Genomic DNA, 26142 nt, shown 5'->3' on the forward strand with positions numbered 1-26142 from the left:
TTACGTCGGTTTTGGGTATCAAACCGTGATGCCGAAAATCTTCGCTCAACGAGAAAAATTTGATTTCAAGAATCGAGATGCACGACTTTTGAGGTTATGTTTTGCTGCGCGGTTTTGATTGGGTTTTTGAAGATAAATGTGTACATTTTTGCTGTTCATTCGATATTTTACTAGCGTATTTATTAAATTTTAGTTAAATCGGTTATTATTTGCATGTCTTATCAATTTATTTCAATAGCTATTTGATTTTCTTTCAATAACTGTATCAATTTCTTTCAATAACCTTACTCGAAAGCTTTTGATGAAACTGTGATATTTATATTTCTTTAATAAATTGTACAGATACTCCGCGTTTTAACCTTTTGGTAACTACTACGATCATCGTTCTATTGTTCAAAAACAAGCCAAATAAAACATTAACAACACGCTCCACGCTAGTCCACATCGTACCCGTACATCGGTCCTTCCATATACGCTTTATACATGTCTTTGGAATTTCGACGTATCCGGCGACCGATCGGTTCCAGATCGTTATAGCATTTGGGAAATACACGCTCCACGGCGGCGATGGCCTCTTCGGGAGTCACCTTCCGAACGGCCAGGACAGAGTTTAGAGCTTTGGTTTTGACACAATCCTGCAAAAACGAAACAATTCGAGCATTAGCATCGTGAAATCACGTATGGAAACACATGCTTTTTGCAGCCCCATTACTTACCGCGTGTGCCTGTTTGATTTTAAACGGCGATGCGTCGCCCTGCGTGCACGCGCTCAAAAAAGAACAGTGGGTTAAATTGGCCGCCCGGATTTCCGTGCATGCCAGGTGATCGATATTTTTGAAATCCAAGTCGTTGTTACAGTAGTCGAACATGTGGATCATCTCGTGTGTTAACACTCCCTGTACGATGCCCTCGTTGCGGGCAATGTTCTGGCAAACTACGACCTGATTCAGTACGGGATCGTATCCTCCGCTGACGGACGCGTCGCACACTTCACATGCTATGTGACGGCGGATATCGATTTCGCTGCAAGAAACGAGTACAAACAATTTTCATCTCATCGTTACGGTACCAACTACATCGCTAACTCAGCTTACCATCCGGAACTTTTAAGCGCGCCCATCATCAGCTTCACCATCGGGCTTTTCTTCACGCATGCATAAACGTTTCGCTCGCATTTAATTTTGTCCAACTGTTCTGTGCCCTCCATACCGAGCAGCACACGGCCCCAGCTAGGCTTGAACTTTTCGCCGCGCCGTTCCGGGTAGAGATCGTAGCCCCACTGCTTCTCTTCCCCATTGCTTCTATCGATCACAGCATTTGGGATTGGCGGAGATCGAGGCTCCGTTGGATTGGGTGAATCCTTATCGGTCGTTTTGGAAGTCATCTTGATAGAACGCCTTGAACCTTAAATAAATAAACCCGATGCTAGCTGCTGACGAATGGATACACGGCTTCAAGCCCCTGTGAACATCTGATGTAACCGAATAACACCGGCTACTTCTTCTTCTTCCACCACTCGAACAGGCTGCCAGGCTGTTCCCACAGGCCCTGATGTCAACACCAAGCCAGGTGTAACACGTTGTACTATAAGGAACAAATCCTTTTATACAAAACTTCCTTTTTTTGTACTGTTTAGGAAATAAAATAGGAATTGTACGATGCCGATTACTGTCTGTTTATTGCTCATCACTTAGCTTTGCATGCTTTATTATGACATTCATGCTAGGCTGAAGTGCTTGTTCATACTGCACGGTTGGGAAATACAGTACTTACGTGGATTTTATTTTACCGTCAATATTGTTTGATGATTTATAAGTAAACTGATATTAAAAGGCTTTTAAAAAGCTTCTAATTTTTTATTTTTCTACATTTGTAAGCATGAAATTTAAAAATTTCGTCAATTCACGCGTTGTTAGTTCATGCAAGTAGCACTACCAGACACTTTGCAACCAAACTGCAATAAACTGCAGTAATACCAAATGATAGCTTTTGGCGCGTAGCAAATCGTGTTCTTTGAAGGGACATGAAGAACAACTATTAAATAATGATTCAATCATTCTCGCGTTCAATTTGCTGTTCCATGCTCCAGCAAATCGAAGCTCAATGCAATAACTCAATTTGTATTCAAAACATTTATTAATTTTGATCATATAATTCATACTTTGAAACATTAAGGGTACATTGTTCTGGCTGCTGTTGTTTGTTTTACAATCAAACTAAAATCATGTAAACGTATATTCAACTAAACAGCACTTTATCTAGAAACGGGAACCGCTAACTTAAATTTAAACTCAATGTTCATCTTTTGGTTTGATTGTTTTTGAATCCATTTTCTTGTTCTTCCCTCCTTTTCGACTCTGCTGGTGCGGCACTAAACTTGTCTACTTACATTTGCCGCATACGCCCGCAATTTTAGCGTAAGTGTTACTGATGATTTTTTTGTTTCATTTTTCACTGTTAATAATCACTACCACTAGACATGTGTACAATAGTTTTTGTACGTGTTTTTTAATGTTTCTTGTTTTCGTTCCTATCCCCTCTCATCTACGTTTAAATGTGGCATTTCTTTTAGCGCATCCTTAGCTGTTCGTATATATGTTTGTGAGTATCTTTCTCGTGCGTGTTGTAACTGCGGCATGGCGAAACGAAGAAATAAAAGCGTACATGTACAAAACGAATCGTACTTATGTTACACATTTCAATCAACCTATCTTCCACTAATCACGTTATACACATATGTTTCTGCGAACAGCGTTTATTCATGGGTGTTACTTTGTACCTCTTTTTCCTATTAGTTTTGCATGAACAAGTAAATAAATACTGGTACGAAACTGAAGCAGATTTGTCCTTCGTATTTCGAGTTCACCATTCATTCGAATCTTCTTGCGCTCCATTCTCATCATGAGCGCAATTGCGGTGAGCTGCACACTGCGGTCAGCCCTGAATGCATCCACTTTCTGGATGGTTTCCTGCATTACTGTCCGACGTAACGGGTTAGGTAAGTGTTTTATTGCGATTTCTCTCCATTTTTTACATTATTGTTATCTCTTCTTTCCACCAGCTGTGTTCGTATAAAAATGAAATAAAAATATATATATATATCCTCTTCACTTACTGCCTACCCTTAGGTGTACGGAAATTGTCTTACGTGTACGGGCGACGTTTTATGTAGCGCCGTTTCCCTCCTTATATATGTTATGCGCTGCGTTTTCAACTTTCTCATACTATGGCTATGAATGTATATGTATTTCTATTATTGTGTTTTGTTTGCTGTTTTGTTGTATCTCTATGTTATCATTCATAATGTTTCATACTTTCATCAGTGGGTGGTTTTGTTCTGTTTTGCTTTCTTTAACCGTATCCTAGTGTACGGCAGTTTGGGAGATAGAAATGTGAGATTTCTTGTGTGTGGTATGAGCGAGTGTGTAAATGGGTGTAAGAGCATTGCGTTTTTTTGTTCTCGTTGAATGTCCTAAATCAGCAAGATTCCCTAAAGCCATCTCACCTTCTCGGGTTCCACGTGCGTCTCCGCACGTCGTCCAGAAGCAGGAAGTAATTATTTTCAATAGAGTATCCTTTATCTCGGGCTAGTTTCTGACTTTCGGTTCCCGTTTGCATCCGCTGTGGTTTGTGAGGATAAAATTTGCGCGATTTGGTTTGTTTCTAGTTTGTGGAGCCACATCTCGTGCTGATGGTACAATGAAAATAACGTTTTCCTGCTTCGTGGTGCTATCGTTCGTTTATGTACGTAACTGATTGTATTAATCAGGCATTATCCACGTCCGGAATTCTCTTATAACTTTGTATCAATTGTTTGGTGTTGCGTCTCTACTTTGCTTCATTTGATCCTTTAACGTATTAGAGGTTTATGTCTGCTGCATACTCATTTTCTTCGGTTCTTTCCGGTCTTTCACTCACTTTTGCTTAACTGATTTTTGCGGTGTATGCGTTTGGGTTAGGTTAGGATTGATAACAAGCCTTCAGTTTACGAGATTTACAGCTGTGTATACGGAAGGAGCTTGAAGGCAAACTACTTTCCATAATCGTTGATCCGTTTGTGTAAGCACAACAAAAATGCTGTAATTTTATGTTTTCGTATTAGTTAATTCACGTAAGCTATCACAAATGAATGGCCAATAATCACTAAAAGAGAAACTGAAACAATTTCACGAACAGCACTCGTCGTACAATACTATTCTTTTCCAAATATTTTTTTAGGCTTTCCCATTTTTGCCTAATCCTGTCTCGAGCCAAAACATTGAACTGATACCCTTTGTTTCTTTACCTTATGCTTCAGTTTGGGCCTGATCGGTACCTTTTCTCTAGCCACATATATACGATAGCGCGGTGTGTGCACATTTTCAGCGACGAATACAATGCGTTTGAAGATTGAACGACCGATTTTATACAACGGAATCGGAGCGATCCGATCCGAACATTCATCCATCGATTTATGTTCGCATTCTTTTCATTTTTTATCATCTTTCGAAACATTATTCTCTACCAGACCTGCTTGCTTAGTCGAATATTACTAATTTACGATTAGTGCTTTTTTGGTTTCTTTACTACACACGATTCTTTTTTATTTTCTTTACTTTGCCTGCACATCCTTTTCTAACCATATAATTTCGAGTCTTATCATTGTTCCTGCTTGCGTGTTTGCCTTTGCCTACATTAACTAATACCGTAACGTTCATCCTTGGGAGGAAACAAATTCTTATAAAGAACAATCAAAAATCAAAAGAGCTCTCGTTTTTTTTTTATTCAAAACTGTTTTACTTTCTGTTTTCATAATAAAGAATAAAACAAAAAAGCTAAAAAGACACATAAGGAAACAATTTATAGTAGTAGAAAATAGTAGAAATGTTTAAAATTATACAGAAAACCTACGTCTGCTTCAACATCACATCATCACCGAATGTTCCGATCCGTATCCCTCCTCTACTAACCTATACACACCGCAATGTACTACCAAGAAATGCATTGCTCGTACAAATGCGATTATGATCGCCGTCGGGCGATACCTTCACCCTTCTCGAACCCGTACGATTAAAAAAATAAACCTTTCCACCTTTTAGCTGTGTCCAATTTTTTTAAATAGAAAATTCGTATAAAATGCAGCTATGCTGCATATGATTTGTATTAAGATTTGTGTGTATGCTTTTTATACTTCTCAAAGACTTATCATTCGTTTTCCTTCTTGTTATAGCGCACCCGCCTGTTCGCCATCGAGAGCTTTCTTCTTGTTCCTGTGTGCCTTAAGCGACGGTCCCTAGATATTGCTGCTACAGGGACTGTAGTTTGATTTTCCCTTACGCGCCTTAGCGCACCGCTTTATTGTTATTTCGTTTAGTTTTCGCTCTTCTACTTCTCACAGCTTCCACGCACTTAGAACGCAAACATTTTTGAAGAAAAAAGAAAAACTCCTTTCATTTCACAATCTGCATACAATTTATACATTCCTTTGCCTTTCTGGTTTTGTTAGCTTTTCCTGTTTATTGTTATTCCGTGTGTGGTTGTAAATTTTCTGCTTTCTACTCGCTTTTCCAGCTTTCGCATTCTCTTTACAAAACGGCGCTTTCTTGAACACATAATTGTATATCTTTTTGGACACAAACGTGCAAACGTGCTTTTCCCAATTTTCTCCCGTGTCCTCGCAGCCTCCAGATCTCAGTCACAATAACCTAATAAGGAATCCATTCGTTCCTTCGTATGTACAGGCAAGCATTGTTTGCCACTTTTTCGACCATTTCCCAACTAATTTTAGCGCTTTTCACACATAGACACACGTACCCTCGCATACACTTGCAATAGACCCTCAACATCGGTCCGCCGTTTGGTTTGTCTCCTAAAAAAATTTCCACAAACGTCTTCCCTTTTCTCGCACCATTAGCAGTCGTTTTACTGTTCCGAATGCCTTCACATGTTTAGATCACTAGCGACGACATCACGTATTTTAACTTACTTCATTTTGTTCTTTTTTATTACTAATTTACGTTCCCTATCGTGTTGCGCGCGCATTTCGCCAAAACTCGTTCCTACTAGTTGTTTTTATATCACCTTGCAGTAAGTATTGTTTGCTTCGGAACTAAGGGCACAAGAATATCGTTATCCAAAATATTCAAAGCGAAAGAGGAGCGTCCACCGCTTCGCGAAGCTGTATGCCTCGAGAAAAAGGCATCATTTTCCTGCTTTTCAACAACTGTCGCTTTTTACCATCTGTTATACCGTTGTTTCTGGTCAATGATCTTTCTTGCTGTTTCATTTTTTTCTCTACAATCACAAATAAAATAGACACAGAACAAGGAGAGAAGGAATGCTAAAAGTTGCACAGCGTTCTTACACGTGCTCCCCGTTGATTATCGATACGTAGATCATCAATCCTAAAGACCTGTTGAGATCGTTTTCGAAGCCATTGTTAAAAACGTACTACGATCTATTAAGGGGTGTTTACCACACTATGACTTTCCTTCGGTTTGTATTTTTATATCGGTTGTTTCAATTGAAATGTATTTTGTTCCTAAACCACACGCATGAGGGCGATATTGTTCTTCCAATGTTTGAACTGTTATTTTTTCGCTGTACAAGACTAGGAGAGGATCGTTTTACGTGCTCCGATTGAGGATCTGTTTTGTTTAGCGGATTCCTAAGACAACCGCTACGGGGCATCATCTAGCAGCGTCATGCATTACACGTGAGTTTAATGCCTGCCTGTCCTGTATGTATATACAGTTGCTACAACATCTTCACAACAAAATAGGTGTATCTAGCATTGTATGTATGTTGCGTGTTTGTTTCTGTATCGATTTCAGCCACAATTCCAGCAAACCAACTGAAAACATTTTTCTTTTTTTTCGCAGGAAAAGAAAACCAGCCGCAACCAGACGTTTCCTCGCATTGTGCTTGTCCACTATTCTTCCATGTCCTTTTTGCGTTTCCTTACAACGGTTCGACGAAAGTCTCATCCTCCTGCATCAATGCTTCGTTAAGTGCCAACTTTATACAGGCTCACGCTTTGCAAATACTTGGCAATGTGCAAACAATAACAATAATGGAATGGATGACGAACTTGTGCCGACGTAATCCTGTGCTTGTGGCGGTATGTTGAATGTGGGATTCGGTGTGATCTCCGCAGACGATGTTACAATCGCTTCAATGTGCGGAATTGGAAACGTTTCCAGGCGTACATCCACCATATAGGACATCACAACATTATACGTAACAAAGTAAGACGACACATGAACGTGTAATACTTCAGCAGCGAGAGATACTGGGATGGAAGTGAGATGAACAATAAATCGTGAAGTAAACGAATCAGTTTGAAAAACATGATAGATAAGCTTAAACTGTGCGCTTCTTTCATTGACTAGATGCTCGTTTTAAGTTCAGGCAACGATCGAAAAGGTTTCATGTCACAATCAGTGGAGCATTTCAAACGGTAATGAACTATCGTGTACTACAGTAGATGATTCTGAAAAATAAAAACGGCAAAATAAATAAATAATTAATAACACCGCACTGTCTGTTGCAAAGCTACAATACAACATTTCTCAAAACTAGACCATCTTCCCTGGACACAAACACAACACAAAAGTGAACAAAACAAGAATTACGAAAAAAGAAAAGAAATAAACATACCAACAAAAAAGTGTAGTCTTTTAAATCATCTCTATTGTTAGGTTTTTCATATTTGTATCCATTTTCTACGATTTTCGCATCCATATTTTTTTAGCTGCTGTTTTATATGGCGTTTACAAACACAAAATATGCACTATTTCTGAAACGCAGCTCTTCAGTCCGTGTTGTGTATAGGTAGGTTTGGGTGAAAAACACTACATCATAACCACATTTTCATGTGGTTTTTTTCTTTATAATTCTCAGACCTATGAAATATTGTTAACTCGCAGTTTAAGGCGATAAGCCCACTAATAAAACTGTGTTGTTCCTAAGTTTGTATCGATCTGAGAAAAAATTACCGAGGATATCTCGAATAGTACCCGCCCATTTACTGTGTATGGACTAAACGCTTTTATGCAAAGAAAAAAAATAACATCCCTTCTCTGACTCTGGTACATGGCTTCCATGTTCATAGTTGTACTGTAATGCATTCGCTCTCTAACCGGCATTCTGCGTGCTGTTTTGCTACATCCGGTCGAAAGGTTCATCTAGGATGAATTATATTCGCCGTTGCTTGCTTGCCACGTGTCGAATTTTCCAGCACGTTAAACGCATTTTTACTTGACGTGTTTGCTTGCGATACGCTACTAACTGATTGTTTCATGAAAAGAGGAGTTCAAAGAACTCGTGCCTGCTTACGATGGGCAATATACATTTGTTTTTGTTACCATACACGTACAAATATTGTATTTCATAATTACACGAGTATACACATACACTAACTGTAGATCATTAAAAAACACTGTGTCGTTATTAATGCTACACAAATTATAGTTAGATAAATGAATAACCGCGTACCTAATCGCTATAATGCACTCAATGGATGAAAGGAAAAACAAAACAAAATATGTGCTTAGGTGAAGCAGGGATTAGGGATATTATAGATTTGATGTAAATATAGACAACGCTCAACTGATTCTTTCCCTACAATCAATTGCCACGAACGAAAACAAACACTAAAATTAAACGTACGAACTTACTTTTTACGGTAGATAGCACGATCGTTCCAGTAACCCCCACAAGAAGTTACATTTTACCGTTTGATCTATTACTCCCGGGAAGGAGCACATCACAATCCCACCCAGATCTTTAGCTTCGACAATTATCGAACTCCTTCTTTCTTCACCTGCTGCCATCACCATCGCCCTAACGGAAGGACCGTCTAGGCGAAAACTCAGCACGGCGAGTAGCTGTGCTGTATGCATTATTGAAATGGCAATGAATTGTTACCAAAGGATCCAGCTCGTGTGTTTGGTATCGAATAATATGAAATCAAAGGCTTTTGTTTATCGGTTTGTGTCACTAGTGCTAACTTGTAGGTATTAATGTTTTGTTGATCGGGATTTGTGCATGGTATGATTTGCTGAGAAACACCGAGGGTGCCTTAGGTAATCTGTTCAGGATGAAATAGATCCGCCTGTGCGATCATTGTTCTGTCAATGAACGAGTGATACAGTATGAATGAAAAAGAAAAAAATAACTAAATCTGATTGAAAACGTGCTTTTCTTCCACACATACACACATTCATTGTCTAGCATCAAGTACATCAAAGAGTCATTTGAAAGTAGAAGCTTCGCTATGGACCTTTCTCCATGTTAGCGATTATTATGGAAAACTATTGCAATTCTATATCGTTCTATTGTAGCAGTAGTACACAAGCGCTATGGGTGATAATGATGATGTATTGAGATGATACTAGAATAGGTATTATAGTTTGTAGGAAAAAAACTTTTGATGCACTGTTTTATACAAACGCTGCACTGTCTGCACACTAGAATTGCTATAACATCAGAAGATGCGTAACAGTTAGAGTGCGAAACAATTTCTTAAAGAAATGCACGATAGTTTCAGTATGCACCAAAAAAATCAGAACTAGTTAAAAACAATAGCTCGACAGGAGAAAATGAAACTGATAATACTAAAATGAGAATTTAATCGAAAAAATCAACATGTGCCGTTGCTTAAATAGATATGTGGTGTGTAAGCGTGACTTATTCTTAGCATGTACTGCAAACAATCGCATTATGTATAGGCTATTGTAATATTTCTAGTATAGCATGACTGATAGACGGACTAACGCATTTTACGCAAAGAAAAGAATGGTGACCATAGTGTCGGATCAAGAACAATGATGAATTGGAGAGATTTTTTGAAATAGTTTTTGATGTCTGCTATTGCAACGTTGGTGTGGCATTGTTTAATGTTCAAAAGATATTCACGCTAAAAAACCAACACAGATAAATTGAATTTCTTAATTCACAACAAGAACAAAGCGGCATCTTGTAATGTATGTATATGGAGTTACGCTGTAGAGATGATGGTTTAGAATTATATCTGTACACTGTACTATACTTTCGAGCAGGGTGTATTGAGCTTACTGTACTTGAAGTTATGTGAAATTATGCTGTGTATGATCTGGATGGATTATAATAATAACTTGATGGATAAGAAATGTTATCAGCACTAATGCTCATTTTTTTTCTCTCCTGAGATTTCACTGCACGATTCTTAGGAAGCGACTTGAGCAGTATATGGATGCAAATGTGTTCCAAAGAAACCGTTTAAAATTATCTGCAGCTAATAAAGGAATATGCTTTGTTACGCAGCATTGAGTGCGCATTTTTGTGAGAAATCATAATGGGCCGATTCCTTATAGTGCATCTGACGGCTTGAGCACGCTGAACGTGTACACATGCGCTGAGTTCAATGCGAAATAAAATGTACACGGAAGCTACTCGAAAGCGGTTAGCGAAGATGCTGTGTCACCGACGTAGTAGAATAGTGGTAGAGATTCGTGAGAAACTGTAACTGTGGTGTACCATTGAGCACACGTTTAGTTTCTATCGTATATCACTTAAAAATTCACGTGTTCTCCTGCGGTTGCTGCTCTTGAAAGATTTTTTTTATCGATCTACTTTTTTTGTATAGTTTTTCACTTTTTTCGTTATTTTGTATCATTTTCTAAATGTACTTCTATGGTTTTTATCTTATACGCTTTAAATAAAGTTGTACTATTTGTCTCCCGCCAGAGTTGAGTTTTCTCTCGTCTCTTGGGTTGTGTTGTTCTTTTCCCATCTCTCCTTTTTTTCTGAATCGTACACACACCACGATGTTATTCTCTCATATACATCGTAATCATCGCAACACTTTCTACCACGAACGGCGGATAAGGATCAATATATGCCCGATTTTCAATAGGTTTGTTTTCCATTCTATCAACTTTCACGATTCTCGTCGTTCTTGCATATGCCTTGTTGTTATTTATGTAGCCCAATTATTGTAACCTGCTCTATACGATCATATCTCTAGCAGCACGCGTGTGATTTAGTCTTATCTTGCTTCTGATGTTCAATAGCTCCTTGCACCGTTCGTCGTAACAAATACGACCGATTTGTGGGTTCGTTTTCGCTCGAATTTTTTTTTCTTAGATGTTCCCTTTAGTGAAGTATGTATCTCTTATTTGTGTTCACTTTAACAACATTTGTAAAAGACCTCTCAACTTGTATTTTCTACATATTGTATTTTACTTACGCTATGTTTGTTTAGTAAACTAGTATATTTATATTTTCTTGCACGGGGAGTATACTAAAAACCAACCTTTCACTATCGTGTTCTCAACACCTTGCCTCGTGAACAGGTGCAGGCTTCGTTACAGGGAGTTGGTTTTCTAACGCGTTGTGTGGGTCTGTGTATGTGTGCCTGTGTGAATTTTTGTCTCTTCTCGCACTTTTTAGGATTTGTGCTGGTGTTTTACTTGCACGGCTGATGTTCCTGCGAAGGTTCTTTCTAGACGTTTACAACTGATTTTACACGCCATTGTCATTTATCACACTCCCGCTGTCTCCTTACTAGATGTGTCATTTGTTTTGTTTAAGATTATTTTGTTTATTTCTCACACTATTTCATCTATTTCAACAATTGTGTTAAGATTAAGTATTGATTTTCATGGTTCTCCTTCTTTTCCTAACCTCTTCTTGCACTGCCTTGGTGACGTCTCTTCCATGGTGATTACCTATAGCCTAAGTGTATATTTTGTGTGTTTTGTTTGTTTGAGTGTTCGATTGTATATTCCTTCATTAAATAGCATGCACTGTGGTGCAATTCACTGAAAGAATCTTGTATGTTGCACACCCATGTTTCGTTTTGTTAAAATCTGAACATAGTTCTGTGTTGTTTGCAATACCCCGCGCGCGTATAAGTGTATATATGGAGATATATGTTCTTTTGCATATAACTTTAGGACCACGCGGATCATATACACACACACAAAAAGTTTGAGGGCCGTTCAAAAACCATTTTGCTCTTCCGGAAAGGATTTGTATTCCTGTCTAAGACAAGCTTAACACCTTGCCTGCGAAAGCTTTGCAGATTTTGGCTATGCTAAGACGCAGAACCGAAAGAAAGAAAGGAAGGGGAGGAGGGATAGTCTCGTTAAATTTGTTCGATTACATCAATCGTCCTCCATCCTTTCAATGTTCCATTATTATTGAAGAACATTAGTATCGCGTTTGTTTCGATATTTGATATCGATTTGTGTATGTGTTTGTTATTATCTCTCTTCGCCTTCTCACATGACTGACCCCCTGCTGTTTGCTTCCATCTATGAGTTATTCTTGTATATATATAAAGATATATAGGTATGTATATAGAATTATGTGTATATAATATTTTAATACACTACTCACATTCATCTCTCTGAAAGTGGTACTCATTTCTTACCTATTAACTTCCATCCCTTGCCAACATTATCCCGCCTGTGTCAACCGTCTTAAATGTACACCACTTATCTAGGGCGTATCCATCATTTCCAGCTGTTTTTTTTTTTTCAATTTCTACATCTCCTATCACTAGACTATTAGACTTTTGTTCGTATTTGTTTTTTCCTTCCGTTGTTTTTTTGTTTCTTTTGTTAGTTCATACACAACGAAATTATTCCTCTCCATGCCTACTGCACAGTACTTTTTCTGGGGCGTAAAATTATTTTTTACTTATTTGTATTCACCTCTTCTCCGTGCATCTATTTCCGATGTTATTTCTTTACATTGTCTGAATATTACTGGTTTAACGTTTGTTCATACATTCTCGGATGCACGAGTTGTATAATTTCTACTTATCTGCTGTACTCCTATTATTTTGCTTGCATTTACCATGTACTTTACATATGCTTTCGCACCTCTCCTTGCGAGAGCTGATTTAAAAACTACTAATTGCATACTTCTTCAGCACTTTTTTCCATTCACTTATCGTTAGCGCCTACGAGTGCAAATCTTTCTTGTTAAATTTTTTTGTGTAATGTGATTCTTCGTTAAAAAACGATCCTATCAACGATCTAAACTGCTATTATAAACAGCTATACCCAGATAAGGGTAAACAAAAATTTTGTCGACTGTTATAACGCACCAACCAGCGGAGCACTGGTTGCTTACTTGGCCGTCAGTTAGCCACACTTGGCATGGATTACTGTGCCTAATGTTGCTGTCGCTGCTGCTGCTAGTCACTGGTTTTGCTTTTGCTCTACTTCTCACACATTTCAACTTTGAACGAACACGTTATCGAAAGTGTTGGCGGAATCTATGCGCATACGAGGGTAGGTAATCCAGGAAATATAGTGCAGCTACAAATGATTAAATTCTGTATCTGTTAAGACATTAAACCACCGCTCGCTTTCTAAAACTAACTTGAATTAAAGAAAAGAAATAAAATAAGCTGCCCACTTTCTCATGAGGCTGCTACAGCTGGGTTAGTGTTTTGTTGTGTTCTGACTTGAACAGCTGCTGAGACGGTTGCAATAGCGAATGTGGCTGATGTTGTTGCTGCTGTTGAAGCAAAGGCACCAGCGAGATAGGATGCTGCTGGTACGCATGCAGATTGGTCGCAACGTTTACCGACCCCTGTAGCACGTGACTACCAGCGACACTGCTGTCGGCCACGCTTCCTCCACGTGTGCCACCACCGGTGAAGGTAACTGTGGGAACGATTAGCTCAACATTGCCACCACCGACGCGGGTCGGAGCAGCTGGCCCGTTGCTGCTGTTGATTGGCTTATTGCTGCTGTTTACGCTGTTACGTGACCTGCTCCTGTCCGTGCCAGTACCACCACCAACGCCACCATTACCGTTGTTTCAATAAACCACCGAATGCTCCTCCGCCGATTGTTGGGCGGCCGCGAGGTGATGCATCTGAATCGCACCTACGCGACTGTTGGCCGGACCGCCATCTACTACCGGCATGTTAGCCGGATTAATGCTTCCAGCATGGGTTATAATAGTAACCGGGACCGTATGGTGCTGAGGTGGAAGGGGTCCAGCTGGGCCCGGTCCCGGTTGCTGGTGGTTTTCCGGCGGCTGCTGCGGCTGCGGTTGCTGCTGCTGTGGATGCGGCGGCGGCTGATGTGATGTACGAGGGGATGGCTGGGTTCGTCCCGTTGAAGGCGAAGATTGCGGCTGCTGTTGCTGCTGCTGCTGTTGTTGCTGCTGATGCTGCTGTTGGACCTGATGATGGAGGGCGAGCGCTGCCAACTGCGGATTTGGCGGCGGCAGATGCATCGATGGCGGCGGCGGCGGGGGGCCCGCCGAGATGTGGTGGTGCAGCTGGTGAGCTGGATGCTGATGAGGAAGCGGAAGATGATGTATCTGAGATTTCTGTTCCATTTTCGGTTGAATGTGATGATGATGCTGCGATGGATGAGTATTGTTGGAGATAATCGACGTTATAGTTGACGTGGCCTGAGCCGGCGACGTCACCACGGACGCGGGCTGAGATACTGAGTTGGGAAAGAGAGAGAGAGAGAGTTGACATAACGAGAGAGAGACAGAGAGTGACAGAGAGATATATAGAGAGAGAGAGAGACACACAGACAAAGAGAGTGAACAACAGTATGATCGAGAGGGTGAGCGAGAAGCGAATTAGAGATCGACACAAGATAATGAATTCCAAATAGGTTTCAGATATATAAAAACCATAAACAAACAGTGATATTCCCCCAACACTAAGGAAAGGGGGACTGGGTTTTGTTTGGCTTGCTCACTTGAATAATTTTGCAAAAGTGTCCCTTTTCTACTTCTCTCCTCATGATCATCTTCATTATCTTGTTCAACGTGCTCCTCTTCGTTAATCATCAACAACATCTCGTTCATTATGTTAATAATACTTTGTACATGTACACGAAGACAATTCGATATAGTAAGGGATGCACAAAATGAATGGATGCGTTTTTTTTAACTGTGTGTGTGTGAGAGAGCGTAGTACGAAGACAGCAAACCCGATAGCAGGGGATTTGCCAACTTGCACTTTCAATTATGAGAGAAAACATAGAATGTAATAGCAATATCACGCCTTTCACAACAACAAGCTGATTGATTTGATAGTATGTTTTTATAAGGACAAAAAGATTATCATCTCCCTCTCTATGTTATCGCTATCATGCCGACTGAGCCTCTTCTCTTCTTTGCTTGACATTGTTGGAAGAAGATTCACATTTTTCTTTTGCAGGTATGTGGCTTTTCCAAATTGTGTGTAAATGTAATTTTGATGGGACAGAAATTAATGTTGTGTGTGTAGTAATGTGTGCGGGTGTGAGCAGAAGGAGGGAGGACTATATAAGTTGTCATTCTCAATTGTTATCATTTGCATTTCAAATGTAGATGAGCGGTGGGGAATATAATCTTTAAGTCGGGGAATACTCTTGTGATGTTCATCAAATGACAACAAATCAGAAAACTGTAGGTGAAAAACTGTTTGTGTGGCGGTGAAGTGTACAGATTTGACCTATTGCGTTCGTATGTGGATCTTGGTTCAACAACAGCTTCATAGGCCTGGGATTGTGTTTGCATCAACTTTAATTTTTTGCTCCTCGTCCATTCTCATCCTTTTTGCTAATACTCTTCCATCGAATTTGTCCGCCCCTCCGTCTAATGATTTTTGTTTTCATTCTTGTTGCATTTTCAGTGGACAACACTATAGAGTGTTTTGCGTTTAGATGTTCTTTTTTTTCGGGAGCCTCGTCGGGATGACGGTTGCGAGAACGCGCAATAGCAGGCTTGTTGGAAGAGCACAGTCCGAATCAATGCAACATGGGGTGTGTGATGGTGGGATGGATTCGGTTCGTTCCTTTTTAGTCCCATTTCCTCGGGAGGGGCGGGCGGGCATTATCTCAAATCACATTCAACCGAAACAATGGCTATGATTTATTTTTGGAAATTTAATTAAGTAATTTTGGACACGTTTGCACGTGCGGTTAAAACAACACTCAATAAATGGTAAATAGTATTACAAGATTCAACTCTAAAACACGCATAGTAAGTAAAAACTAAAATCAATTAAAGAACAATCTCATTGAACTAGTTTCTAACAGAAAGGACAGTAGGAGTAATGTGAGAGCGCAAAAAAGGAAAAAGTAAACTATAAAACTACCAAAATTAAAGGCAAGCAAATCAAGTACGGTGCCTATGCCAATAAAAAGAAGCTTTACCTAGAACAGGCAGCAAACGAAATTGTTTGCTAGTTAGTGTGTGTTGTTTTTGTGGCAGCCGTGAAAAATGATAATTTACATACTTAAAGATGATAAAACACTAAGGCAAAAGAGTCAGCTATTACTACGTTCGATAAAATAATCACTACAATAACGCATCCAGTCAGAGGAGGATCTCGATAGTGAAACGTTAGTTATGATTTAGAACATTTTTGACTGTGCTATGCGCTTTTGGCCACAGCTACAAATTGCAGCAAAAATGTTAATCTTCTTTTTGGAAAACAACTTTTTTTCCAATTATGCTTGATGTCATTCTTTTGATTATGCTGATTAACTGTTCATACAATTGAATATCGAGAAAGGTTTCACGCAAGTAGTTACAAATACAACAAACCTACAGCATCATATTTGGAGGACTCGAAGATTAAATGAACATGATTCATCTGAACATGTAAAGTTATAAGATGCGGCATTTTGATAAAACGTTTCACTTGTACACCCCACCCTAACAAAACAATCCTACAATAACGCTACAGTCGGCAACAAAAGATCTACAAAATCCTTATAAATTTACGTAAAAACGTAACTAGATACTCCAAACAAACAAAAAACAAAATAGAAAAGAGAGATAGATAGTGCGGATAGTTATTGAAAAATACTCAAAAACCGCTTTGGTATTGGTTGAACGACGAAAAAAAAAACATACATGTATGTGCTTACGTAACAACCAAATAGCATAAAACGAAGGAAAGGTCAAACCAGATGAAAATCCAAAAGCCAAGCAGGGTGTGGTTGATACGATTTGTTCAAACTAGTAGTAATGAAAAGTTCGACCCTACATTCGCTCACTTACCGGTAGACTTCGGTTCGACCTTAATGTGAGGCAACTTCGGCAGCACCGGAATAACCGCGTCCGGATGCGTTTTCTTCATGTGCCGCAGCATGTTGCCCCGCTCAACGTACGATTTGCTGCACTGCGGGCAATGGTGGTTCTTCTCGCCCGTATGCGACCGCTGGTGCGACACCAGGTGACCCTTGCAAATGAAGTCTTTGGGGCACATGTCGCATCGGAACGGCCGATCCATCGGCTGGCCCTTGGTGTGACTGCGTTGGTGGAACAGCAGGTTACCCTTTAATGGGAACGATTTACCGCACTCATCGCACTGGAATGGCCGCTCGCCAGTGTGGGATCGACTGAGGAGAGGAAAAAGCACAAACGACACAAGAGTAAGAAACATGGTAGGAAAAAGCATATGAAGATATCGTCCTAGTCCCGGGAGCGTCCCCATCAACTGTGTAGGTACTCCCAGCGGGTTTGCCAATACGTACCTCATGTGGTTGATCAGGTGCTCTTTCCGGGTGAACGTCTTGTTGCATACGTTGCAACAGTGCGGATTGTCGCCACTGTGCTGACGCATGTGATTGTTCAAATGTTCCTTCCGTGTGAACGTCTTGTTGCAGTACTCACATTTGTGCGGTGAATCCCCCGTATGGAGCCTGTGATTGCGGCATTCCCAGGGAAATTGCAAAAAAAGGAAGAGAATACACAAAAAACAGTAATGAATAAATAAGGTATCATCAACTTGAACAGTGACGAAAAATTTCCATTATGCTGCGATAGTTTGCGTGTTTTTGATGTTTAATATTTGTTTGTATACATTTGTAAAAAACAATATAATTTCAATATCAGTATGGAAAAATCTTGGACGATATTTTATATTCTTTTTTACGTGGACTAACAAATATCATCAAATATGTGTATTTAGTGTTGTAACGTTTCTGTATATGAAATAAATCTGTGAGTTACATGTGGATGAAAGCATGCATCTATTCTATACTGTATGAAGAATGTTAAGTGTGGCCTTGGATTCTGCTGGTGGATGTTTTCATGAGAACATGTTATCAACTGAACACACAAATAAAGGATAAATATTCGATTTACGTCAAGGAAATGGAAAGAGCAACAGCGCTATTTAGTAGCAGCAGGAATGTAAGCTGAGGCTGTTACTAGGAATATTTTGCTACAATAGGAAAATTTGTATATCAAATAATGGCAATACGGAGTACACAAGGACAACATAAAATACATAAACTGATGAACTAACTTGTGACAGTGGTTGGTGAAAATGAATTTTCATAGTAGGAAGGATTATGGATGTGATGATTCACGGATTGATAAAAAGGACACTTGTTACTTATTACTTTAGTAACGTACTATTGATTTTATACCAACGTGAGATATGAATTAAAACTGAACTACAAATTACAACGACATCTCCATAAACTTTTGTTACCGATTCGATCTGATTATATGAATGCCATGGTTTTTGGAGCGAACCCTCAGCAAGACATTATTGTACGCACAAAATGTACAATGTTTCTCCGCAAGTGTATTTGTTAACATGAGACTGCGACGGCAGCTGATATGGCCGGTTCACATTACCAATTGAATTATTCTCGCTCCGGCACATCATTAATAATGTAGTAATCTAATTAGTTCTTCACCACAAAGCCTGATCCTTGTCCTGTAGACATTAAAATCCAATTTTCGCCTCAAGAAGAGAATTGGATAAATTCAAAGTTGGCGTTTTATGAACATCAGAGGGCACAAACAATTTTTTCTTCACGCATTAGTTGTGTTCATTCATCAACATTGTTAAACGTCAATAAACAATCAAGTTGACAATGAACAATGAATGCAAGAACTGATTATAAGCTCTTATTTTTATAAGTTCTTATAAGAACATTTACCAAGCTCGTCGTCTACTTTTGACTATATCCATAACATAAAGCAAGAAAAAACAAAAAGAGCACCTTCTAGAAATCATCCCCTACCCTTAGACATTCCCTACCCTAGAGAAATGCCTAATTCCCCTAAGACTAGAGAAATGCATTTTATGCCTGATGAACACTGCAATGAGATCTTACTCACATGATTGATGATGATTTTTAGGGTATATATGTGTGATTGCGCACTTAACAGAACATTTACAATCATAAGAATCAAAGGGAATAAATTATAAATGAATCACACGTACAGTCATATTGGCATTGAAGAACAAGAAAGTGTTGTGCGATTAAAACATGATTAGTAGAAGATGCTTCTGCTTAGTGATTTGAATGAATTGTAATCTCATTGCGGATGATCATTATCAATTTTGTTTTCTATTGCAACATGAAACAACGTACACAAACAGGTGAGTAGAGGAAGACAGAAGGAGAGCATGAGAGAGACATGATGAAAATAAAACCGGCCCTCACCTGACGTGATTCTTGAGGTGCTCTTTTCTGGTGAAGGACTTGTTACAGTACGAACACCGATAGGGAGACTCTCCGGTATGCAATCTGTTGATAAAGCAACAAATGTAACAAAAGCAAAAAACACGCACGTACACACATATCTTGCCGCTGAGAGTTATTTTGCAATGGTGATAATTCTCCATGCTTTTCAAAAGCAAACTCTTCATTTGAAATGCAAAACATTGCTTTATTAGCAAATAGCCAAATTTTTCGTTCAATGTGCAGTGTACTAAACATACACATACAACACTAATGTTGAGAAACAAAACTTATAACAGAAAACTTCTCAATTCGATGACAGTATTTTGTCATTAATAGTATTAATTTGTATCAACATTCCATCATTTACTTTCATCAAAGAAAAATGCATTCTGGCAAAAGAATGATAAAATCAATATTGCGATTGAAATGGATTTACAAAAGTCTATGGAGCACGTTGCAAAACATTTCCGTTTTTGACTAAGGCTGGTCAAATCCGGTCGAATAAAAGTGAACAATTTTTTATTCGGGTTAAATATTCTAAATGAATCGTACTGTTTCTCAGGGAAGAATAAGAAAATCAAAGGGAAAACGTTAATGGAAAACCCTAAAGCTGTCAACTAAAGGCTCTTGAATTGGTTCATGTAGGTTCGTTGTCAGTTTTTAAGTTAGTGGTCTTTGGGGGTGTTTTGATTTTATTTGTTTTCCCTCACCTGACGTGATTTGTTAAATGCTCTTTTCGGGTGAATTTCTTCCCGCAATACGTGCACTGATAGGGAGTTTCTCCGGTGTGCAATCTGTTTGAGGAATAGATACATACAAATAATAGAGAGACAAAGACAAAAGAGACAAGACAGAAGAGAAAACAAAAAAGAAAAAAAAAACACAATCAGTAATAGGCAAACAGTTGGTGATCGAGTAAGACAAAAGTTGAATGAAAGGCAGGCAGTATGTGTGTGTGTGTGTGGAATGATAGAGGCCAGGGACCGAGCAATAGTATGAAAGGGGATGTTTTTTAGCAACTTGTTGCAATTTGTAAAACATATAAGGCACAGATATCGAATGCAAACAAGAAAATCTTGTGATTGCATAAAACAACATATTGTCCCATCTCTCTAACCATTAGATCGCAATCGTTAGGTATTATTTTATCACGAACGTACTCTTTATCGATAGAAATAAATTCAACTCCATCAAATGCCACTGGATGATAACACTAACAAAAATATTTAATTTTGATTATCTCTTCGAAATGAACAATTCAATACAATTTCGAGAAAAATCAATCTTACAAATAAGGTATTATATTTGAAATAAAATGTATTAAAACGGAGCCAGATGAAACTACAGATCAAATCATAAATCAATAACTGAGAATGAAACGTAATATACAGATAGCCGAGGGCGATTGGAGCAATCCAATAATAAACGCATTTAAATTGCATCTCAATATCCACGCATTGCATCATTCACCTACCACAGAAAAACTACGCTGCTTCTACATTCTTTTCTTTCTCACGTTTTTCGGAACGTTGTAACCAAGCTTGTATTGTAATTTTGTTCAGTTTTCATTTAACAATAAAGTGATTGATTGATTTTTGCCGATTGACTAATTGCCGGTCTTTCTATGTGTATGGTTGTGTTATGTATGCCATGATTTGTTTCTTCTAAATGCGGATAAAGGTGACCGAGAAGAGGTTTTGGAAAAGATAATGTTCTTGTTCCGAGGTATATGAAGGAAATGATGGAAGTGTTTAAAGGACATCTGACAAAAATGAACATTTTTCAGAAATGAAGATTTATAATCCTTGCGTATCTTTTCTTGCTCACGTTACACATTTCGCGAGCTGATGTGCAAATTCCTCATCACAAAATTTGTCCCGCAACAGCCTAAACAAAATTGTATGTATTTCGAGTATTGCGATTGTCTGTATGCGTGTTTGAGCAGGCACAATATTCGAGGAACAGTATTTTGGAGGGGACTAGTTAATGGGTGAATTTGCCTTAACCATTTATTTATAATCCTTATAAATATTTAAATCTAAAACCGTTACAAATGTACATTAACATCCTCTGAGGAGAATATTACCATTCCCGAAATATAGTTATATACAGCATATGTAACAGTTATGTACAAAAAATCGTGAAACAAGAGACCGTTGGATAAGGGAATGATGGGATGATATGTTCACAGGGAAAGGACACGAGATGATGGAAAAATAAATATATAAAAAATAAAGAAACAAAAATCAACAACAAAAACGTAGCGTAGGTATATAAATGCAACAGTAATGAAAAATAGTAGTATGGTAATAGAAGCAATACTAGTAGCATTGGCGACAGTAGACCATTGGATGATAAATACTACGTGGATAAGAAGGACTCATAAGAAATAGCAGGGTAAAAACAATGCACAACTATAAACAACAAACACACTAGTCGTCCGCTGTCGTTCGACATTATCGCTCTCACCTGATATGATTTGTTAGGTGTTCTTTGCGCATAAACTTCTTCTCGCAATAGGTGCAATGATACGGAGTCTCTCCCGTGTGTAATCTGTCGAGTAGAAATTGGTTAGTAGAAAAACAGAAGAAAACAGGACACAACAAGGAAGGAGGGAAATGGTGAGGAGATGTTATTGAACGACCAGGTCAATGTAGGGCGATAATGATGGTGACAGAGAGCGGAGCAGGACATTAGGAGAAAGGAAAGATGGATGTAGATATGAAGGGCAACACAACGTACGCTAAATAATTATGGATGTTAGTTTTCTAATGTTTTCTAAATAATATTATTCTTGCGGCAACGTCAACAACGCAACAACAGCGCAACTAAACAAAGGTAGTACCGGATATAAAATGTAGTGGGTAGTAGCAAAAAAAAAGCGAAACGCGGAACCCGACAAGATGTTGTTGTTTATTTTCCTTCTTTTTTTGCTATTCTAACTGTGAAAACAAAAATTCGTGTACCAATTCTAATTTTTATAACGCCAATTGACGATATTTTGAAAATGGTTTGTTTAGTCATGCACACACACATTCACGTCTTGCTCGACGGATGGCAGACAGGGCACACAGTTAATTAATAAACTTAGTTCCTTTTATTTGGCGTTACTGTAATGTAGTGAACTGATTTGGTGATTGGACAGAGTATGTGGCTGGTATGTAAATCGATCGTGTAAATACGGAAGGAACAGAACGGAGGATAGGATCATTTACTTTTTCACTAAACAAATATCGCTAGCTCGTTGGTAGTGAGAAAAGTAAGTACTTTATGCAAGTAAAGTATTTGACAAGCTCCCCTTCAAAATGTTATCGATACACTCAGATATAGAACGCGAAGATACACTAACAAATAAATGGTTTATAAATTAGGGGTTCTTTTTCACGTTCTTCTAATAGTGTTTGTACAGGAGGTATAAATTAATTAGGTTCCAAGTACTACGTAGAAAACTCACTATATTTTTACAATGTTTTAGTAATATTACAACAACAAAAACATGTTAGAAAAGTCAATACTAGGAACTGCTTTTGGCTTTCCTAGAACGAAACATTGTATAAATGTTTGTTCTAGGAAAGAATTATGTGAAGGGTTACTGCGGATTTTTATTGATACAACACGCGGTCGCGTTTAAGGATAATTAAGAAAATGTTCTATCTGATTGAATCGTTTTGTACATGTACTGATCAAACAAACTCAACCATGAGAAACACAATGAAATAAAACAAAAAGGATTACAAGTGCGACAAATAATATTGTTTCAAAGTCTTTGGTCCACAAATTTGCATCCAATAGCCGTCGATGTTGTTGCCTCATGTACGCGCTGCAGCATGACTTTAGAAGAGATGATGTTATGATGCATGTTTGTGGGGAGAGGAAGAAGCATGAATTGTTTGTTTCAATTGACCGCCGGTCTCATATTTACGTGATCTTTTTTCTCTCTGAAGGAGATTAATATTGGCAAGAAGAGTTCGTGCTCAGAAACCTTAGAATTAATAACTGGCCTTTGCGGTGGTAGGAAAATGAGGAAAACGTTTCGCAAACACAAAAAGACAAACACAAACGCCTATGAAGGTAGCTTCGACAGATGAATGGGTGTAGCGCGACGGTTAGAACTGGCAGGATGGAGATGTAACGGACCGAAAAAAGGAGAGTTTGTAGAAAAAGTAAACATCCTCACCTGGTATGGTTTGTCAAATGCTCTTTTCTCGTAAACTTCTTCTGGCAATACGTGCACTGGAAGGGAGTCTCGCCAGTGTGCAATCTGGTTGGTTCGTGGTGGTTGGATAGTAGTGATAGAAGAGTAGTAGTAGTAGTGGTAGTAGAAGTAGTAGCAGTAATAGAAGTGGTATCAGAAGAATAGCCGTGATGGTGATAATGGTAGTAATAATAATGGTACAGATTGTAGTTAACAACGAAAGTACAGGCGCACATCGGAACACGTGATAATATGATCCGGATGCAACGGATTTTTAAGGAATGTTTTTTTAATGATGAAAGTCATTACAAAGTTTCATTCCGATATCATTTGAAGAAGTAATGATAAAGAGTAAAAAAGAAGGAAAAATACAAATAATTTAGAATTTGCGCGAAATAAAACATCTGCTAGTTTCGTATGCTACTGTCTTAAAAATAGTCTTACTGGTAGAGTTAATAATTATAAATAGGAAAGGATAAACCTAGAGGACTGGTTTACTAAATCGATAAAAAATAAGACCCCGCAGAATGGGTAAGACGTTTTGTTCTCAGAAACTTAAGGTTGTTAATAAAATATCGCCAGTAGCATCAATAAGATAGTAAACGCATTGAATACATTCAATCAATACACGCCCGCTCTCTAAGGTGTTGATCATAACACGAGAAAAGAGACATTACAGGTTAAACTAACAATAGTTAGGTGAGGAGTTGTGAAGAGCAAGCTATACAAAAAATTACTACATACTACATATGGGCTGATGTAAAAGGGAACGAATCTGTCGCCATCAATCAAAAAAATATAATATATCAAATGCACTAGTAAACATCTAAAAACGCCATTCAACGGGGGTCTTATAATGTATCGATGAAATATGATACTACTTTTAAATACTAAAATATGTATCTGGAATTAAGGGAAGGGAAGAAGGAAAGTTTGTGGGAAAGCAATTACAAGTACAAGGTAAATCATATTGTTTATCCAACCATCTGACACTTTGTTTTGTTTTATGTTTAAGAAATAAAATTTATGAAATAATAAATGACAAAGAATACGAGGATACATACACAGAGTATCCCCGAACTATCAAAAGAGCTGACTAATATTGTTGATGTTGTTGTTTCTCCATGCATTTCGCTATCAATCAATATATCTATCACTTGATACTAAACCAATCAACGGGAAGGCGAGGAGCCACATTAAATTCCTAATACAATTGCAAATTTCAGTTTTCATACTATAACTACGTCGCATGATCGTGTGATGGTTCAAGGGAAAACAGGCTATTACTTAACGATCGAGTAATGTTTTCGATCGGCCGGCTTAACCTCCCTCCCGGTAGATTGCATTTTGATTCACGGTAGGTCGTTTTCAGTGTAACCTGGTTGGACGTGGTGTGAACCACTCTACATATCCGTCATCCATCAAGAAAAAGAAGCATTTTAGACCATTACGAGGTCATTGCTTCCTATTATCAATAAGCTATCCGAGAAAAAAGCCTAATATCGAAAGGCTTTAGGCGTTTTTAAAGGGTCATAACTTGTTCCAGTTCATACCAAGGTTAATTGATTCTTCATTCTATTCATAGAACACCATATATTATACGCTTCTTACACATTCATATTCGAGTCATATTGTTTCAAAACAGATGCTTCAAAAGAAACCCAAACAGAGCAACACTTTGTCAGCTCATGTGCCTTTTTTGATTTCTAGAAGACTACACAATTTTATGTTATTTAACAGTGAAAAGTTTAACGAAAAACGTAATCTACTACCGGATCATCAATAAATCGAATACAAACAAGCGCACAGAACGTCTTAACCAATGAAAGTAATCTTTGCTCTGCATCAATCCCAACCCCCTAAAGACGCTAACGCATGAATGCAGAGAAAAGACACGCGCTGGGCGACAAAATAATGCGCAGTATAAACGACAAGTTGTACGAAGAAAAATCAAACAAAACAACATCAGATGATTGGACCAACAATGTGATTAGGTGTTTTTCGCACTCTATATTCCACGGCCACCTGGCGATGATTTCCAAATCCTTACACGTGTGATTGCCGTGGAGAGAACTTTTTGGCGGGTGGAATTGTGTTTGGATTTGAAGGACTTTTCTACGACACTGGATAAGTTCAGGTTTGTAGGGCTGAGGGAGGGGAGTTGTTTTAAATACATTTAAAAAGTAATTAATAATCAAATAGTCCCTCACCTGAGGTGATTCGTCAAATGTTCTTTACGCGTGAACTTCTTCTGACAATAGGTACACGTGTAGGGAGTCTCACCAGTATGCAGTCTACATCGGTTATCATTGATGAGAGAGAGCAACGGTGAGCGAAAGAGATCGAGAGAGTAGGAAGATGATGCCATTTCATGAAGCCGACCAAGATGGCGTCCACGGTGGTACCGGTGGGTGGAGAACACAAAACCAATGGGTGGCATTATCATTATCGTTAACGCTCACACGCCAACCCCAACAACATTCAAGTACAACCGAACGAGTGATCACAAACGTAGTA

General features: G+C 38.6%; 2 protein-coding genes across 2 annotated transcripts in view; both read right to left on the minus strand.

Moving 5' to 3' along the window:
- Positions 1–429: 429 nt before the first annotated feature.
- On the minus strand, positions 430–1384 carry LOC128725948 (mitochondrial inner membrane protease ATP23 homolog). Its single transcript, XM_053819722.1, has 3 exons — positions 1095–1384; positions 717–1023; positions 430–635 (listed from the first exon to the last, which is right to left on the minus strand). The coding sequence occupies exons 1-3, from the start codon at positions 1382–1384 to the stop codon at positions 435–437; spliced, it is 798 nt and encodes a 265-aa protein (XP_053675697.1). The 3' UTR covers positions 430–434.
- A 12023-nt stretch (positions 1385–13407) lies between these two features.
- The window catches only part of LOC128722769 (zinc finger protein 271-like), a 34488-nt gene continuing 21753 nt past the window's right edge, over positions 13408–26142 (minus strand). The window contains exons 13-20 of the mRNA XM_053816449.1: positions 25836–25919; positions 23608–23691; positions 20141–20224; positions 17478–17645; positions 17002–17342; positions 14170–14441; positions 13869–14064; positions 13408–13643 (exon numbers count right to left, since the gene is read on the minus strand). Coding sequence (XP_053672424.1) covers positions 13408–13643; positions 13869–14064; positions 14170–14441; positions 17002–17342; positions 17478–17645; positions 20141–20224; positions 23608–23691; positions 25836–25919 — 1465 coding nt within the window. The remainder of the gene's footprint in view (positions 13644–13868; positions 14065–14169; positions 14442–17001; positions 17343–17477; positions 17646–20140; positions 20225–23607; positions 23692–25835; positions 25920–26142) is intronic.

This window comes from Anopheles nili, chromosome 3 (assembly GCF_943737925.1).
Source record: "Anopheles nili chromosome 3, idAnoNiliSN_F5_01, whole genome shotgun sequence".
In the NCBI taxonomy this organism is placed as follows: Eukaryota; Metazoa; Arthropoda; class Insecta; order Diptera; family Culicidae; genus Anopheles; species Anopheles nili.